Raw genomic sequence first — 19,288 nt, 5'->3', positions numbered from 1 at the left:
TATGTTGTAAAATTACCTGACCTACTTCTCATCCTCTGAAGAGGGCTGACCACTAATCATCCCATGAATAGAGCTTGCTGCCTTCTTAAGCATTATTAAGATTCTGACACATACATATCTTTTAACATCTGGCATGATGGTCAATCAAGAAATAATCCCTTGTTTCTAAGAACACTACTTGCAAGCTGTGATCAGACCAGTATTATATCAGTGAATGGAAGTCATCCTTCAATACAGTCCTCACGTACTGAAGGATTTAAGAACACTTCTAATAAAGATGTTTCTAAGAACGCTAAAAAAATCTTTATTTCCATTTATGTATTTTGTTACAGAGTAGTTTAGCTTCTCCATGGTCCTGTTCCTCTGGTCCTCTATGTGAAAAAGTTAACATATCTTCTTAACATTCTTCCCATAGCTGCCTTCACCTCCTTGTTCTGAAGGCTATACATGAGGGGATTCAGCATGGGAGTGATCACACTGTATTGTAAAGGGAAGATCATCTCCAGGGGGAACCTGAGGTTGGCAAAGAGATAACTGAGGAAACCTGAGCCATAGAACAGGATCACTGCAGTGAGGTGGGAAGAGCAGGTAGAGAAGGCCTTGCTTCTGCCTGAGGTGGAGCTGATGCTCAGGATGGTGGAGACAATGCAGATATAAGAGAAGAAGATTAAAATGAAGGTTCCAAAGAAACGGAAGACAGAAGAGCAGAGCAAGAGTGTGAAATTGGTGGAGGTATCAGAGCAAGCAAGATGGAAGAGAGAAGACAGCTCACAGCTGAAGTGGGGAAGAGTTTGGTCCTCACAGTAGTCTAAATTGACAGCCAGAAGGATGTTGATGAGAGCATCAACAAAGGCCAGGCCCCAGGAGCCCCACACCAGCCCAATACAGAGCTGGTTGTTCATCGCCTGGCCATAGAGCAGAGGGGAGCTTATGGCTACATAGCGGTCATAGGCCATCACAGCCAGCAGACATGCCTCAGTGCCCCTGGTGGCAAACACAAAGAAGGCCTGAGCCAGGCAGCTCTCTACAAAGACGGTTTTACTTTCAGAAAGTAGATTCTCCAGCATCTTGGGGACTGTGACAGATGAATGGCAGAGGTCCAGAAAGGAGAGCTGTCCCAAAAAGAAGTACATGGGTGTGTGGAGGTGGGGATCAACTCTGATAACCAGCAACATTACCAGGTTCCCCAACAGAGTCAGGAGGTAAATCATCAGAAACAACATGAAGAGCAGAATCTGGTTGAGGGTCAACAGAAAACCCAAGGAGGATAAACTCACTGAACATGCTGTGGTTTCCCATAGTGATAAAAAGATTTACCCTAGGAATCCAAGAGAGAAAGACATTAAAACTCCTTCTGCACCTCCCAGTTACCCCACTGACTTAGCCCTCTTGTTCATATACATCATTTCACAACATACTGAAAACCATGTTCACATATTCTTAAGCTAACTTCCTAATCATCATGATAACTTTGATATTGCTGGATGGCATTCTACCACCCCTCTATCAACTCCCTATGTAAATCTGTAGACCCTCGTCTTATGTCTCTAGAGGTTTCTTTCTTTTATTTTTAAGATGGGTACTAATACAGAAAACATTTTGTATAGTCAGTGGAAATAGAGAGAGAATTTATTGATGCAGCAGAGTAAGAGGTAAACAGCAGAAGTGTAGTCCTTGAGAAAGGGAAAAGGAATGAGATCCAGAGAGCACAGGTGGAGTTTTGTCCATACATAGGAGGAGAGGCTCTTTATCTTTTGTAAATAGGAGGGAAGTTATAGAGAGTGGGGACTGAGGCAGCTAGCTTGGAGGATTTTATGGCTGAAATAGACAGACTTTCTGATTGCTGCAAAGTTTTTGAAGAACTGTGAGATGAGACCATGAACAGAGTTTGCCTATCTATCTATCTACCTACCTATCTATCTATCTATCTATGTATCTGTGTGTGTACGTATGTTGTGTGGTTTTAGCGAAGTGGCCGTAAGGGATTTTGATGAACCAAGAATACAAAACTCAGGTATACCAAGTGGAAAACTATTTACTAAGGAAATACAGTAGGATTAACTGGTGATACATTTGCCTATTTGAGATTCTGGAACCAATCTGGACAAGTGTGTGGTTGTCACAGTAGTATTTAGATGCTTAAGCACATGTGTGGAGCAGACAGATATTTGGCTTTAAATGGGGTTTGTTTTTTTCCAGGCACATGCAGTGATAAAGAAAAAAAAAAGAGGTAGGGAAGCAAAGCATGCTTACAAAGTGAATGCATCATAGAAACAAGGCTGTGCAAGGAATTAAATGGGGGGCCAAGCAGAGGAGTACGGCTAGGGCAAAAGTCATACAGTCATTGGTTCGGGTTTGAAGAATTGCTTATGTAGGAACACTAGGTTAAGCAAATTTTAAGATTTGGAGATAGTCGTTAGATAGAGGGATGCTTGAAATTCAGACTTTGTAGGTATAAGTACTCCTGATGACAAAGTGATGGGCATTATTGTGGGAGTAGGTGGCTAAGATGAGGTAGAAGATTCAGTCTCTGGCCCCATAGAGGACAAAGGCTAGGTTGCTGAGTTAGTGTGGTGAGGACTTTTTTCCTGTTTTTTGTTTTTTAATTTTACTCCATTTTCTTTAGTGATTAATTATTTGAATTGCAGATTTAAGACTGTGGTTGATGAGGAGAGAGTTTAAGGCATGAAGAGTGGGAAATGTGTTCCTAATGTCCTACCATATCCCTATCTGGGCTGCTCTCAGCTGCTCCAAGATAAAACACAGGCTTTATGCCTGAAGTTCAGTAAGTGCAGTGGCATGCTGCCAACATCTTGCAATTTAGAAACAGACATGTGTTGTATAACCCAATTGTGTCATTTACTATCTGTTTAACTTTTGTGATATTGTTTGTTCTTTTAAATCATCATTTTTCCACATGTAAATTGAGTAAACTTGGGGGAAGTAATATATATCTTACATTTGGAAGGACTGAATTAGCTTACACATAAAGAGCTGGAAACAAGATTTCTGACATATTGTAATTATTAATGCATACCAGAAAGAGGAAGAAGAAGAAGGGTATTTCAGAGGAGTAGATCAAAGCATGTTAGGGAAGAGATGATATGAAGCCATATTGCAGAAGAGCTGTCCCTAGACCTGGAAGCAGTGTTTAGCTGGAGAACAGTGAAGAGATGAGAGTCTTCAAAGGGAAGCTAAGTCTCTTAGGAAGCAAGAAGAGAGGAAGCGAGTATAGGGAAGAAAGAAGTACCTCAAGGAGTAGGTTAGAAGAGGACAAAGCATCAGAGGATTCAGTAGAACATTTTCATACTCTTGGCTTCTCTTGGTGGAAACAGTATCCTGGAGCTTTGAGTCAGTAGGTGAAGAGATTAGAGATCAAGTGATATTCATTAGAAAAAGATGTAGCATAACTTCCTAACTCTGGGAATAGACATAGTTTTCTTTCTAGGCAGCTGAGAGGGGAGAAAAAAAGAAATACATTAGCTCAGGCTCCAAAAAGCATGTCATTTGTAGAGAAAGTGTTCAGAATCTTATTTGAACTCTTACCCTGTCATGGCTTTGAAGAAGAGACAGGAGAAATATCTTGAAAATTTCAAGTTCTTGACAGGTTGTACTAATTTCTCTCATAGTGTCTCAAGCTTATGTGAGTCAGTGAGTACAAGATCATGAGTTCACACATTTTCCTCAGTGACGCTAAATATGTTGCTGATGGTGTTATCTGAACAAAGGATTCTGATGTCTAGACAATTAAAAGAGCAGTTGGTTTAGGCTGAACTAAGGAACCCAGAGGACTGGTTCAATAATCTATATCCCTAGAAGTTACAGCTTGAAGCTAAAGTCTAGACTCATTTGCTAAGAAGCTTGAACTTTTAAAAAGACATAAGGGATTTTCTCATTTGTGAGCTTTGCAACTTGTGAACTGAAACAATCAACTTGAACTCCTAGATGAGCCTTCCTGCTAGTCTGCTGGGAACCGAAAAGAGGAAGGGTAGGAGAAGGGAATTTTGAACCTGCGAAGAAAGCCAGAATTTTCCTTTAGGGACATACAGGCCATGTGGACCCTCAGAGAATTCACTTGGGATCTGAAACTAGACTCACAGCTAACCTCCAGGTTAGCTTCTCATGTGTATGAGAAATTCAACTGGATTTAATGTTAATCAGTATTAATATTAATCAAGTGAGGTAACTTTTAAAAATTATTGTATTATGCAAGGAATAGATGATGATGGTAAAGTGTACAAGCTGGACATAGCTTCAATAGCTTTCCTGTGATTTCCCCTATTCTTATTTCTCATAGGTCAGGGAGCCAGTAGGGGAGAAGTATCCAGTTGTTAAAGATATCTGGTCTAACTACACCCAGAAAATATCCGTAGGAATCAGAATGGTGCTGGCTCTATGAAGTACAGGAACAGCAATGACGTTTTTTGATGCCAAGGAATTACTGTTATCTCAAGGGCTAATATTAAGTAGATGTCAAGAGGTTTTCATAATTTACTGTATGCGGTTACCTGGGTAAATGGCCCCATGTCACTTTAGTAAGGCTGGAAGAAAGGTTCATGTGTACATCTGTGTAAAAGTATTCATTGGGACACCATTTATAATAGCAAAAAGTTGGAAACACCACAGATACCCATAAGTGGAGACTGGACACTCACACGATGGAGTACTTTTAAGCTGTAGAAAGGAATAGGAAAGATCTCTATGTATTGCTATGGAGCGATATCCAGGATATATTGTTAAGTAAAGAAAGCAAAATGCAGGGTGGTCTAAATAGTATGCTAACTTCTGAGTAGCAAGCACACACCCATGTGCATACAATACACACAGTTTAATTTTCAAAAAAGAAACACTGGAAGTATAAAATAAAAACAAAAATGATTACATGTAGGAGGATGGAGAAAACTAACAGCGTGGGGGAAACAAGGATGAAAGTGACACCAGTTTGAATGTACTTTGTTTTATAGTATTGACTTCTGAGTAAAACTTCTGAATTTTATAAAATAAAAAAGATTAAATTTAAAAATCCTAAAATTAAAAACTAAACAAATGAGCTTAGCTGTATATCAAAGTAGTGACATAACCACAATGGAAAAGAATTATTTCAGGTGACCTTAGATTGTAGAATTTTGACTGGGCTGACTCAGTGAGAGATTATTTCATTCAGTAGCATTATTATTAGTAATAATATTGGTATTGTTTTTGAAACTATTAGATGTACATTTGAAAGATAAAACAAATATTATGCTAATATTGTTAGGAATATATATTTCAGCACAAGAACAACGTGAGACGATATAAAATCAAATAGAGTCTTTGTAATCTTAAATATGAGTTTGAAATATTTATGAACTTGTTACATTGTTTTCTGCTTTAAAAGGCTCTGTCCGTTGAAAAAGCCTAGAAGTTATGATACAGTAGTAGTGATCACCTATGGTACCCTGAGTTTAGTTTCCAAATACTATTAAAGGAACTAGGATTCTTTAGAAAAGTGGCTGATTACAGGTTTAGGACAGGAAGTGCACATAATAAATCTGGGATTTTTTGTGTGTGTGTGCCAGAAAGTAAGAAAGGCATCAAAGCCTATTATCGTCATCAGAAGGTCACAGCAACCAGCCCACAGGCCAAAAATGGAGTATTCTAATGAAAATTAATGACTGAAATTGATTAAAACACATGAATATGTAAAAAGACATGATTTAATGACAATGTAAAATCAATCATTCAATTAATCAATTGATAAAAGAACAGAAAGAGAAAACTCATTGGACATCAATGGAGGCTGCACTGAAAGTTACAATTAAAAAAAATGAAATAAGTGTCACTTAGGACACTTAGGACAACCTAAGTGTCCATCATCAGATGAATGGATAAAAAAGATGTGGCACATATATACAATGGAATATTACTCAGCCATAAAAAGAAACGAAATTGAGATATTTGTAGTGAGGTGGATGGACCTAGAGTCTGTCATACAGAGTGAAGTAAGTCAGAAAGAGAAAAATAAATACCGTATGCTAACACATATATATGGAATCTAAGAAAAGAAAAAAGGTCATGAAGAGCCTAGGTGTAAGATGGGAATAAAGACACAGACCTACTAGAGAATGGACTTGAGGATACGGGGAGGGGGAAGGGTAAGCTGTGACAAAGTGAGAGAGTGGCATGGACATATATACACTACCTACCGTAAAATAGATAGCTAGTGGGAAGCAGCCGCATAGCACAGGGAGATCAGCTCAGTGCTTTGTGACCGCCTGGAGGGGTGGGATAGGGAGGGTGGGAGGGAGGGAGACGCAAGGGGGAAGAGATATGGGAACATATGTGTATGTATAACTGATTCACTTTGTTATAAAGCAGAAACTAACACACCATTGTAAAGCAATTATACTCTAATAAAGATGTTAAAAAAATGAAATAAAGCAGCTGTCATGACTTCTGGTATGAATCATATTTCAGAGTAATCAAAGAAACCCTAATGGATATGAAAACTTACTTTTATTCAGATGAATTCCAGCCAATAAATGCAGAAGAAATAATAAAATTAGAAAATTACCATTTTGAAACTTCTAATGAAATAACTGCTACAGGCAATGGTCATAAATGGTTTATAAATATATAAGTAAATATCTAATTGGGGAACTTTACAATTAAGAGATGTGATTATCATCACCTGAACCCACGGATCAATTCTGTCATCAAAATAAGTAGAATAACCAATATCATATTTCTCTTGCCGTAATGCAACATGAAGTACACAACTCCACTTATGAAGATGCTTAAGAAAGGGCTCAAGTCTTAAGACAAAGTGTGGGACAGGACAAGGTAAATAACACAACAATAAATCAAATCGGCTAAATACAGAATGTACATATTCCACAGGAAAACTGTATGGATTTCTGCAACAAATAGTAGCAGTCAGTTTTCAAATCTGCTCAGAAACTGTGAAGACTCCTGCCTTAGTGAAGTAAGCTTGTAGCATGCATTACAGCCCTGGTTCTCCTCTTTAGCAGGATCTCCTGAATCCATCACCTTCTCTAGTATCTGGCTCTGCTCTCAGGAATATTCCTTGTCCATTATCCTGCACAGCCACATCTGAGATGAGCACTGGAGAGAATGTCCTGCTTAGCAGCTGCAGAGCTTTCACTGCTTGCTTTTTATTGACACCTGGTGCTTCAACACCTAGAATTTTCTTTAGGGATTGATCTAACACTGGTTTTTGTAAGGCAAGCTTCTAGTCCCTGTGTAGGTGATCATAGCTCTAAATCTTGAATAGACTTGATTTTTAAGTCTGAGGACCCTATTATCTTAATTTTACTTAGCAAGCATGATCTGCATCACCTCCCCGCACTCTTATGAGTTGGGCTACCTTGAGCCTATCTGTTTCAACAGGCTTAAGTGAGAAAGTAACACTCAAACCTTGTTTTGCCAGTAGGTTTTTGTCTTTTTTTTCCCCATTGGCGTATAGTTGCCTTATAATGTTGTGTTAGTTTCTGCTGTATAATGAAGTGAATCAGCTATAGCTCATGCAGCTCAATATCAAAAAAACAAACAACCCAATGAAAAAATGGGCAGAAGACCTAAATAGACGTTTTTTCAAAGAAGACATACAGATGGCCAAGAAGCACATGAAAAGCTGCTCAACATCACTAATCATTAGAGAAATGCAAATCAAAACTACAATGAGGTATCACCTCACACCAGTTAGAATGGGCATCACCAAAAAATCTACAAACAACAAATGCTGGAGATGGTGTGGAGAAAAGGGAACCCTCTTGCACTGTTGGTGGGAATGTAAATTGATACATGTTTTCGTCCTTTTGTGTGGAAGGAATTTAGTCTTATCTCCTATTATGGCCATTGCACCAAAACCAATGCTTACCACTGTATCAGTTTCAGATAGAGAAGTAACCAATATTTCACTCCTGCAAGACACTAAATTACAGAACTCTCAGTTAATATAGATTAACTATAGGCAGAAATTAACTTGGTAAACTGTATTTCCTTCCATTTCTGTTTGCAGGCAGGAGTCCTAGCCAGAATTTATTTCTCATAGTACTTTGCCAAAATTGGCAGAAGGCGGTCAACACCCACCAATATCTTATGTTTTTACTATCATTTCCTCTAATGTTATGTCATCGGTCAGCAGGTGGGCTCTGTCTTTCAAGCTGCCACAGATAAAACTTTGGTCACATAATTTACTCTAGCTTAACCAGTGTGTTGCACTTTCTAGTCAGCCGTCTCTAAATCTTTGCTGCCTGTTGCTTAACTGCTTGTGCCAAACCTATGACACATATTATAGGTTTGGTTACATGGAGCACTCCACTTCCTGAAGTCAAATTCTATACGCCTTAGGATAAAATTTATTTACAAGTATGAGACCAAAATGATAATAGCTTAAACAATACAGAATTTTATTTTTGTTATGTGAAAGTCTGAAGGTGGCAATTCAGGGTGGGTATGATAGCTCTATTGCCCCAAATCTTCAGCATCTCAGCAATTTATATTTGTACATGTATGAGTGACCTCCATTCCCAAAGTCATGTAGTGGACAACAGGGGTATGCTAGCTTCTGCATTATACATGCAGTCTAGCAACAAGGAGAAGGTATAAGAAAGACGTGCAGAACGGCAAGAGACAGCACTCTTTCAAGAATGATTCCGTGAAACTTTCACTGTATACCTCATTGGTCTGATTTTAATCACATTGTCACATATACCTCTAAGAAAGACTGGCTAAAGAATTATTCTGTATATACATGTGCCTGGATAAAGAACTGTAATAATTCTGTGATGAGACAAAAAAGGATAACAGATATTTGGTGACAACAAGCAATTTCTACCACAAACAGGGAATTCTATTAATATAAAATGCAAAAAGATAACCAGAAAAGAAAACTATAGAATAATATCTATTATGAATGATACAAAAATTCTGAGTAAACTATTAGCAAATGGAACATAGCAATGTATCAAACTAAAATTCAATAAAACCGAACAATGGTTAACGTCAAAATGTAAGGATGGTTCAATATCAGGAAGCTTGATACCAAAAACATGGCATTGACCAAGATGGCCTTAATATTTCCTTCAGCTTGACTAATCTTTAGATGAGCTTTTTCCTGCCTCTAGGCCCCTGGCCTCCTTTTTCTTAGAGTTTTTACTTTTGAAAACTTGTCATTATAAATCATTTCTCTGCCCTTTTGTGATGTGAATATTTTAAAAGGCCTCTTGCCAATTTTACAACCCAGGAATGTCTGGGAACCATCTCTTTGAAATGTAATCATCAAGAAAGATAAGCAGCTACCTCTCCATTTCTGTGGGAGGGCAGGAGCCTGACTACTAGGGCACCTTGGTCTAAGTCGTAAATCGACCTCCTGTCATGAAGACACAAGAAAGTTTACTTTTCTTTTGGGTAAAGCCAATTAGCAAATACAGATGGCCTACGATCTCCCAGTCACCCCAATTCTTAAAACCCTACTGCCTTTTGTTTCAGTGGAGTTGAGTTCAGACTCAGTTCTGGCCTCTCTTCCGCTATTGCAATAGCTTTCAACATACCTTTCTTTGCTTTTTTGCAATTTTTCTTTGACAACATCAGTACATCAAAGGAGTAAAACTGTACGCCAATAGTAATAGGCGCTGAAAAGTAATTTGTAAAATTCAGCATCTATTGATAATAAACAGGAATAGAAAGAAACTAAAATAAAATAAAGATATCAACAATTACAGGAAATATTATTTTAAATATGAAACACTAAAACAATATCAGTTAAGTTCAAGAATAGGCCAGGGATTCCCATTGATACCATTATTAAATATTATTTTAGAAGTTTTCACAAAAAAAATAGAAATGAAATTACTATATGAATATTGAAAAAGAAGACTATAAGGTATTTCTTTTTTTTTTCTCCTGGTTGTATAGTTGCATGTCTAGGAAACTTAAGCAATTATAGTAAAAGAAAAACCAAAGAGTTAATAAGATTTTGGTACTCTGGCTTATTGCATCCATTGGGTTCAGCTGCAATCACAGAAAGAAATTTGATACAGGAATCAGCACTTAAAAAAATCATCAAGAAGGGCTGGCTGGAGGAGGCAGCACCAGGATGATCTCTTAGTTAATAAAGTACCCAGCACCTAGAATCGCTCCTTTGCTGTAACAGAAAAAGCTGCTGCCACTGTTGCAGACAGCCAGGGAATCAGGAAAGTTCTGCTGCTGCAGTCGAGTGTAGAGTCATACTACTTTCAACCTAGCCAAAAGCTGTCTCTACTATTGTAGAAGCTGCTAAATCAGTGAGACTTCACAGTTATCGGCTGTAGAGCCATGCCACCTCTGCCATGATCTAGGTCAGCAAAATGAATGCCCCACATCTTGCTTCGCTCCTCCCAGGATTCAGGTTCAAATTATCATCTCAATGAATGTGTCTGACTGAAACCTCAAAAAAACCTTCTTGACACCTGATCCAGTGGAGTTTGCAAATACAATTTTTACCTTCTAGTTTCTACACACTAGAATAGGATTGAAAGGGTGCAAATGCATTCCACAGTATCTACCACGTTGGATACAGTAGTAAATATATAAAATGTGCCGGCTTATCACTGTACTAACAGTAAGAACAGTAAAAAACAAAAATGGGAAAACATCTCATTTACAATAGTGACAGAAACGTTAAAGATGTATGGGTACATTTAATAAGAATGGCCTGATAATCTATGAAATTTTATTTAGGGATATAAACGATGTCTAACAAATTGAAAGAAATATTCTTGTTGTGAAAGTATTCTTACTGGCATGACTCAACATCATTAAAATGTCTACTATCCCCAAACTAGTTTTTAAATTTAAGGCCATTTAAATCGTAATCCCAAAATAGTACTCTTTTGAAACTGAATAAGAATAATGGAGCTCATATAAATATAAAATAATGGAGCTCATATAAAATAATGAGAAAGAAAAATAGTGGTTGTGGGGGGATGTTGTTGAAGGAGACTTATCTTGCCAAATATCAATATAATATTTTAACTAAAAGATGAATAGAACATTGATCAAAAAATTAAAAACTATAAATTTATCTCAGATTTTAATGTGTGACTCAAGTGCTATTTTAGTTCCGTTAGAAAAGAATAGCTTATTTATTAAATGTTGCTGTCATCGTTGTTATCCATCATAACCTAATATAGTTAGACATCTATTTCACACCAAGTAAGTACAAACATGAATTCCAAATGATTATAGATGTAAATGTAACAAATTTTTAAAACTAAGTCTAAGAAAGTATATCTAGGGAACTATTTTTAAATTCAAAGTGAAGTAGACCTTTATCTCAGAGGGTAAAGAGATTTATTGTTTGAAGAATATAAATTATGTATGAATATATAAAAACTAAGCTTCTGCATGGCAAAAGATACCATAAACCACAACAAGAACAAGTAGCAGAACAGAAAAAAACCACCTGCTGCATAGAATACAAATGTAAATATACATGAAATGTGAAATGCTCTAAAACTTTGATTAAAAACAGCAAACAGGGCTTCCCTGGTGGCGCAGTGGTTGAGAGTCCGTCTGCCGATGCAGGGGACATGGGTTCGTGCCCCAGTCCGGGAAGATCCCACATGCCGCGGAGCGGCTGAGCCCGTGAGCCATGGCCTCTGGGCCTGCGCGTCCAGAGCCTGTGCTCCGCAATGGGAGAGGCCACAGCAGTGAGAGGCCCACGTACGGCAAAAAATATAAATAAATAAAAATAAACAGCAAACAAGCTGAAAAAAAATGAGCTGTGGATATAATCTTCACAAAAGATCAAATGCAAAGGACCAACTAATATGTGAAAAGATGTTAATATTGCCTAGTGGCAGAGGAATGCAAATTGAAATAAAATAAATAAATTTCATGTTATGTACTCAAAAATGTTTACTGTAGCATTTTTGCAGTGGTTAAAAAATGGAAGCAGAGTGAGCCTAAACATAGGGGAATGGTTTAGAAACTGTGGCACATTCACTAGTAGAATTTTATGCTGACACACAGAAAAATGAATTAGAGCTATGGCATTTGAAGTGTAGTACGTTTTATAAATTATTAAAGAATGAAGAGCAACCAGAATAAAAAGTGTGTATTTATACAGTCTTTAAACAGAGATGGAAAACTTCTATATGTATACATATATGTATATGTGTATGGAAGTTTGAATGTGACTATATAAACCCAGAGAAAGCTAAGAAAGATATATACTCTGTGATTAACATGGGTTACCTTGAGTGGAGAATAAGTAGGAGAAAATGTGGAAAGGATGGCAAGCCAAAAAAAACAGGAAACATATTGTATGATGTGATCCCATTCAGGTGTTTATGTAAAATGATGTCTGAATAAAAATAAATAAATAAAAATGGTTCAAAAAACAACACTACATAGAAATTAAATTTACTCTTATTTGTTAAGAAAAAAATAAAATTTATCCCCAGAAATATTCTCTAGATTATTGGAGATAAAAATTCATCTAGTACTATATTCTTTCCAACATGTAATTCTTTCCTTTTCTCATTCTGATTTCATCTTTCAGGCCATGTTGGTTTTGGCTCCTGGACCTCAACAAAGCGACAGGGAAGAATTTAGGCTATGAGGAGTAACTAGCTTTATTCCATTAGGGAGTCACAGTATGCTGAGGCAAGGGAAACATGGTGGTTTTAGAGAGGTTGGAGGTTCTTGGTTCTCCAGGTCCTCCAAGTCCATGATGTCACTATTCTGATATTCCATGATGCTGAGATGATGTAATTCCCTGGTCAACATCCATTTCTCTGATAAGCAACCTGCTGCCGTAGTGAAGTCACTGAGTCAGCCTCTGGGTTATTTTTGAATAGTCTCTGCTCTACATCTATAAAAGGAAAGGTATTCTTTCAGCACAGTGAAAGAAAGTCCCTGAACTTCATTCTGAACCTTAAGGTCAAAAATCAGGAGATGTTTTTTAGATGTTGTGTTGTATGAGCTGTTTATATATGTTGAATATTAATCCCTTGTCAGTCATACCATTTGCAAACTTTTTCCCCAACAACCCTATTTAAAAATGTGCAGAAGAACTAAATAGACATTTTTTCAAAGAAGACATGCAGCTGGCCAACAGGCACATGAAAAGATGCTCGACATCACTAATCATCAGGGAAGTGCAAATCAAAACCACAAGGAGGTATCACCTCACACCTGTCAGAATGGCTATCATCAAAAAGTCTACAGATAACAAACGCTGGCGAGGATGTGTAGAAAAGGGAAGCCTTGTAACACTGTCTGTGGAAATGTAAATTGGCACAACCAATTACTGTGGAAACCAGTATGGGGGTTTCTCAAAAAAACTAAAAATAGAACTACCATATGACCCAGTAATTCCACTCCTGAGTATACAGCCCAAAAAAACAAAAACACTAATTTGAAAAGATACATGCACCCTAATGTTCATAGCAGCATTATTTACAATTGCCAAGACATGAAAATAACTTGTGTCCATCAATAGATGAATGGATAAAGATGTGTTACACACACACACACACACACACACAAAATATGGAATACTAAGCCATAAAAAAGAAAATTTTGCCATTTGTAGCAACATGGATGGACTTGGAGGGCATTATGCTAAGTGAAATAACTGAGACAGAGAAAGACAAATACTGTACGATATCATTTATATGTGGAATCTAAAAAATATAACAACAAAAAAGCAGACTCACAGATAACAAACTAGTGGTTACCAGTGGGGGGGAGGGGTAACATAAAGGCGGGGGAGTGGGAGATGCAACTATTAGGTGTATGATAGGCTCAAGGATATACTGTACAACACAGGGAATATAACCAATATTTTGTAATAACTGTAAATGGTAAGTAACCTTTAAAAATTGTATAAAAATTAAAAAATCAAGAAATAATTGTCTTGACAACAGAAGACACTGTGGTGTTGGCATTCCTCTTTCTCTTGTACTTGCTTAATTTTAGCAACTTTCCCTTACTGAAAGGCTTATTAGCACAGTGTCCATGGTCTCAGGCAATGGATCTTAAGAGTGGCAATTACATATGATAAGCAGTAACGACGGACAGACGGCTCACTTCGTTGTGCGTGTCTTAGCACAATCACGAATTCTACATATCCTCACTTCCCTGATATTTGTTGCCTACAAATCAATCTCCCAGTTCCAATTTCAAAACCAATCATTTTTCTTTGAAAAAAACAGAAACTGACCGCAAATAACCTGATTAAAGAGAGAAAACACATTTTTGGAAAAAAGGATAGTTCACAAGATAGAAGAGGAAGGGCAGCATAGTGATTACTGTCTTTTCCCAAATCTTAACTAAATATCTAAATACTTTGCATTTCACCAAAGTTCTGTTGCTTGAACCTCACCTTTGGTATTAGTGGTATTAATTACCATTCTTTGTAAGCAGCTGAATCCAATAGCAAATATAATTATAGAAAGTATTTGCGAGCCTCATAGACTTAATGGAAGCAGCACTACAGTGATTGAGAGTGTGGACTTGATTCAAACTGCATGGGTTAAAATTCCAGCTCCACCATTTCCTTGCTATGAATCGCTGAACAGCATACAAACATCCTGAGTCTCATTTCCTCATCCGTAAAGGAAAGCTCACAATAAACCTATCTCATGTATCTGTTGAGATAACTAAGTAGGATAAATAAAAGGTACTATATTAGTTTTCTGTTGCTGCCATAACAAATTACCACAAACTTAGTGGCTTCAAATGACACAAATACATTTTCTGATAGTTCTTTAGGTCAGAAATATGGGTGCACTCAACTGATTTTTTGCCCTGGGTCACACAAGGCCAAAGTCAAGTCAGTAGGTCTTACCTGGAGGATCTAGGAGAGACACCATTCAGGTTGTTGGCAGAATTCAGTTCCATGAATTCCATGGACTAAAGTTCCTATTTCTTTGCTAGCTCTTGGCTGGGGGTTGTTTTCAGCTTCTAGAGGCCACTCACAACCTCTGGCTCATGGACCCACACCAGCAATGGTGGGTTGAGTCTTTCTCATGCTTATATTATCTCTGACCTTCCCTTTCCGCCTCATCATAACTGCCTACAGCTGGAGAAGTTTCCCTGCTTTTAAGGATTCATGTGATTAGATCGAGCCCACCTGGATAATCTATACTACTCGACCCCTTTTAAGGTCTATAACCTTATTCATCTGCCCAGCCCCTTTCGTCACATAACATATTCACAAGTTCCAGGGATTAGGAGATCACCTTCAGGAGGCCATCCTGTCTATCCCAGGAACTTAACGCACTTTGTGACATGAGTTAAGAAATGTAACAAATTAGCTATTATTACCATATCTATTAAAAATACGACCTCAGAAAGGACAATTGCCAGGGGAACAGGGTTTCATGGTCTCTTTAGGCACTATGGTCAGATTGACTTTATTCTGAATGATGGGTTTTTTGTTGCCGTTGTTGTTGTTTCTTCCTGCTCAATATCTGAATTTCCTAGAGAAGGATTCTAAATAACCTCACCTGGGTCTTCGTTTCACACCTTGCCTCAATTCACTGCTGGGAGAAAGGGTAGAATGGTTAGTCTATCGTGGGTTATAGGATCACCTCACTTTATGGACATGTAAATTTGAGAAAATCAGTCTTCCTGTGGACTTGAAGTGTAATTATATGAAGAAGCATGAAGAAGTAATAAGCAACGATAGCAACAGATGTCCACATAATATGAATAATAAATTAACATTTTAACAAAATGATCCCTTGAAAAAGAGGGTTATCTGATAACCCAAATAAGACTGAACCTGAATCATCCTAAGATAAGAGTTTCCTGTCCTTTTCAGAAGTATTTCCAAGGAAATAAATGCCACTATGTTCCCTGTAACATCTGGCAGCACGGACAACCAAACAACTCTCCTTAAAGTCCATTGTTTGATCAGGTAGCGCAATAGTTCAGCTCCTCTTTCATTATCATTTTGTGTACACTACAAGAGAGAATGAAAATATTTTCTAAACATTCTTCCCATAACTTCCTTCACCTCTTTGTTCTGTAGGCTATAGAAGAGGGAATTCAGCATGGGAGTAATCACACTGTACTGCAAGGAGAAGATCATCTCCAGAGTGGAGCCTGAGGTTGGCAAGAAATAGCTGAGGAAACCTGAGCCATAGAACAAAATAATAGTAGTGAGGTGAGAAGAGCAGGTAGAGAAGGCCTTGCTTCTGCCTGAGGTGGAGCTGATGCTTAGGATAGTGCAGACAATGTGGTCATAGGCAGAAACAATCATAATGAAGGTTCCAAAGAGATGCAAGACAGAAGAGCAGAGCAGGAGTGTGAAACTGGTGGAGGTATCAAAGCAAGAAAGATGGAAGAGAGAAGACAGCTTGCAGCTGAAGTGGGGAATAGTTTGGTCCTCACAATAGTCTGAATTGACAGCCAGGAGGATGTTGATGAGAGCATCAACAAAGGCCAGGCCCCAGGAGCCCCACATCAGCCCAGTACAGAGCTGGTTGTTCATCACCTGGCCACAGAGCAGAGGGGAGCTGATGGCTACATAGTGGTCATAGGCCATCACAGCCAGCAGACATGCCTCAGTGCCCCTGGTGGCAAACACAAAGAAGGCCTGAGCCAGGCAGCTCTCTACAAAGATGGTTTTACTTTCAGAAAGTACATTTTCCAGCATCTTGGGGACTGTGACAGATGAGTGGCAAAGGTCCAGAAAGGAGAGTCATCTCAAAAAGAAGTACATGGGTATGTGGAGGTGAAAATCAGCCCTAATCATCAGCAGCATTAAGACATTTCCCATCAGAGTGAGGAGGTAAATCAGAAGGAACAGCACAAACAGTACAGCCTGAGTACGGGGGTCAATAGATAGTACAAGGGGAATGAACTCACTGACAGCACTGTGGTTTTTCATTGCCATATAGAGAAGTGTTCTCTCTGGAAAACAAACAAAGAAGATCCATCAAAAGTCCCTTAATGCCTCTCAGTTACCCCAGCACCTAGATCTTACTCTGCATAAATGTTTTTTCATTACTGTCTCACAATCCACATTCAGATATTTAAAAGCTCACTTCCTGGTCATCATCGTACCATTGATGTTTTAAATCAACTATATTACTATTTTTTATTATAATCTGTTTTTGAGCTAGAGTATTTTTATGTGGTTCAGAGTGATAAATTTGAAAAGGAAAGTTTGCTGATATTAGAGAAATATGGAGAAAAAAAATCAGGAGTGAATTACTTGAGAAATAGAGCATTAAATCTAGATGAAAAGGACTTAGGTAGGAGCAGAGGCACTTTGTCTATTCTATGTCAAGGAGGGAAGGTCAAGAGTGCAAGAAGTTAAGGAAATTTACATTTGGAAGCAAGAAGTTAAGGAAATTTACATTTGGAAAGGAAGTTAAGCAAATTTACATCTTGATTGCTTCCATTTGTTTTCAATAAAGTGTAAACGAATTCATTGGTTATGTATGTGTATGTCTGTGAGCATGCCCACGTGCACACAAGAAATTATAAAAGCATGATAATGATAAAATTAAGTGTTCAGTCATGGGAATAGAGGCCAAGGTGAAGTGTAAGAAACCATTAGGGGGTAGGAGGACAATATGACATGAAGGAATTTAGAGACTGAATGTGGAATTAAATTGCTTTGGAGTTTTCTTGTTTTAAATTTCTCTCGTTTTATTTAGTGGCATCATGTTATCATTTAATTTTAAAATACATTAATACAATTATAATAAATTTTTAAAAAACTGGTAGCCTAGACTATCATGCCCAGTGATATTTTAGGTGGGCTTTTGTAGGCAATGCTATGATTACAATGAGTCATAAGAAGCTGTTCCCAGTAATAGAACAATGCTCTGGGTAGATACACCATGCTCACTCTAAAACCAATATATCCAATAATATATGTAGTCACCGCATGTGATGTCTTAGCCATTCTGGCAGGTTTTAAGGTCCCACGTGGTCATCTAAACTCTATCCTCACACTTTAAGACTTGTGTATATATTCCCACACTATCTTGATATTCTAGACTTCACCTGAGTCTCAATATAACTATTCAATACTCTGGCCTCAATCTAGAGGCCCATCCTGGCCTTTGATGTTCTAATTCAACACTAGTTCATTTAATTCATCATTGAAGACTCAGAAACCTATCCTTTTGTCCAGTCATTGACTAAATAGCTGAGTTTCCAAGCCCAGGTGAGGAATAAAACCCAATTACTTGAATTCTCAGTGGTACACTGGTTTGTAGCACTTTCAGATCCAGTAAGTGATAAAACTGTTTAGCTTGTGAAGTCAACATTGAGAATACCACTGTAAGGAAGAAATAGAAAATCATATTGAAAGTTAATATTTATGATGGATTCAATACTAATAATGTAAAGTGATAAACTGTGGACAATATCTGGACATTTATTTACAGTAATTTGGCATCAGGATAAAGGAGATACTTTCTTAAATTCTTCCTCTTTCACTCTTGTGTATAGCAACATTGTTCATGGGGGCTCCCAGGGCTCATCCTGAGATCACCCCAGAACAAAGCAACTTGGAAGGGAACTCAAGTAAGGGTTCACTGTAGCCAGGGATGAGGCTTGTTTTTGTATGATTTCAGAGCCAACACACACTGGTAAATGCTACCAAATATTTAAAGAAGAATTAATACCAATCCTTCTTAAACACTTCCAAATAATAGAAGAAGGAACACTTTCAAGTTCATTTTATGAGTCCAGCATTACCCTGATTCCAAAGCCAAACAGAGGCACCACAAGAAAAGAAAATTATAGGCCAAGATCCCTGATGAACATAGACGTAAATATCCTCAACAAAATATTAGCAAATTGAATTCAACAGTACACTAAAAGGATTATTCACCATGGTCAAGTGGATTTATTCCTGGGATGCATGGATGGCTCAACACACACAAATCAATTAATCTGATACACCACATTAACAGAATGAAGGATGAAAAACACATGATAATTTCAATGGCTGCAGAAAAAGCATTTGACAAAATTCAACATCATTTATGATAAAAATTCTCGGCAAAGTGTTGAGGGAACATACCTCAACATAATAAAGACCATATATGACAAACCCACAGCTAACATCGCACTCAGTGGTGAAAAACTGAAAACTATCCCTCTAAGATCAGAACAAGACAAGGATGCCCACTCTTGCCAATCTTACTCAATATAGTATTAGAAGTCCTAGCCAGAGCAGTTAGGCAAGAAAAAGAAATAGAAAGGCATCCATCCAGACAGTATGGTATTGGCACAAAAACAGAAAGATAGATCAATGGAACAGGATAGA

At 37.7% G+C, this 19,288-nt stretch overlaps 2 protein-coding genes across 2 annotated transcripts; both read right to left on the bottom strand.

The window, feature by feature from the left end:
• Positions 1–371: 371 nt before the first annotated feature.
• Positions 372–14,901, bottom strand: LOC115841278 (olfactory receptor 8S1-like). Its single transcript, XM_030835014.2, is given in 3 exon segments — positions 372–1,242; positions 1,244–1,318; positions 14,840–14,901. Coding segments are annotated over 3 exon segments (1,008 nt in total).
• Positions 14,902–15,958: 1,057 nt separating this feature from the next.
• Positions 15,959–16,894, bottom strand: LOC115841276 (olfactory receptor 8S1-like). The gene is given in 1 exon segment (XM_030835013.2): positions 15,959–16,894. A coding segment is annotated over 1 exon segment (936 nt).
• Positions 16,895–19,288: the final 2,394 nt, after the last annotated feature.

Source organism: Globicephala melas, chromosome 10 (assembly GCF_963455315.2).
Source record: "Globicephala melas chromosome 10, mGloMel1.2, whole genome shotgun sequence".
NCBI lineage: Eukaryota > Metazoa > Chordata > Mammalia > Artiodactyla > Delphinidae > Globicephala > Globicephala melas.
The sequence above is the reverse complement of the archived record's forward strand: the minus strand, read 5'-3'. Positions and strand labels throughout refer to the sequence as shown.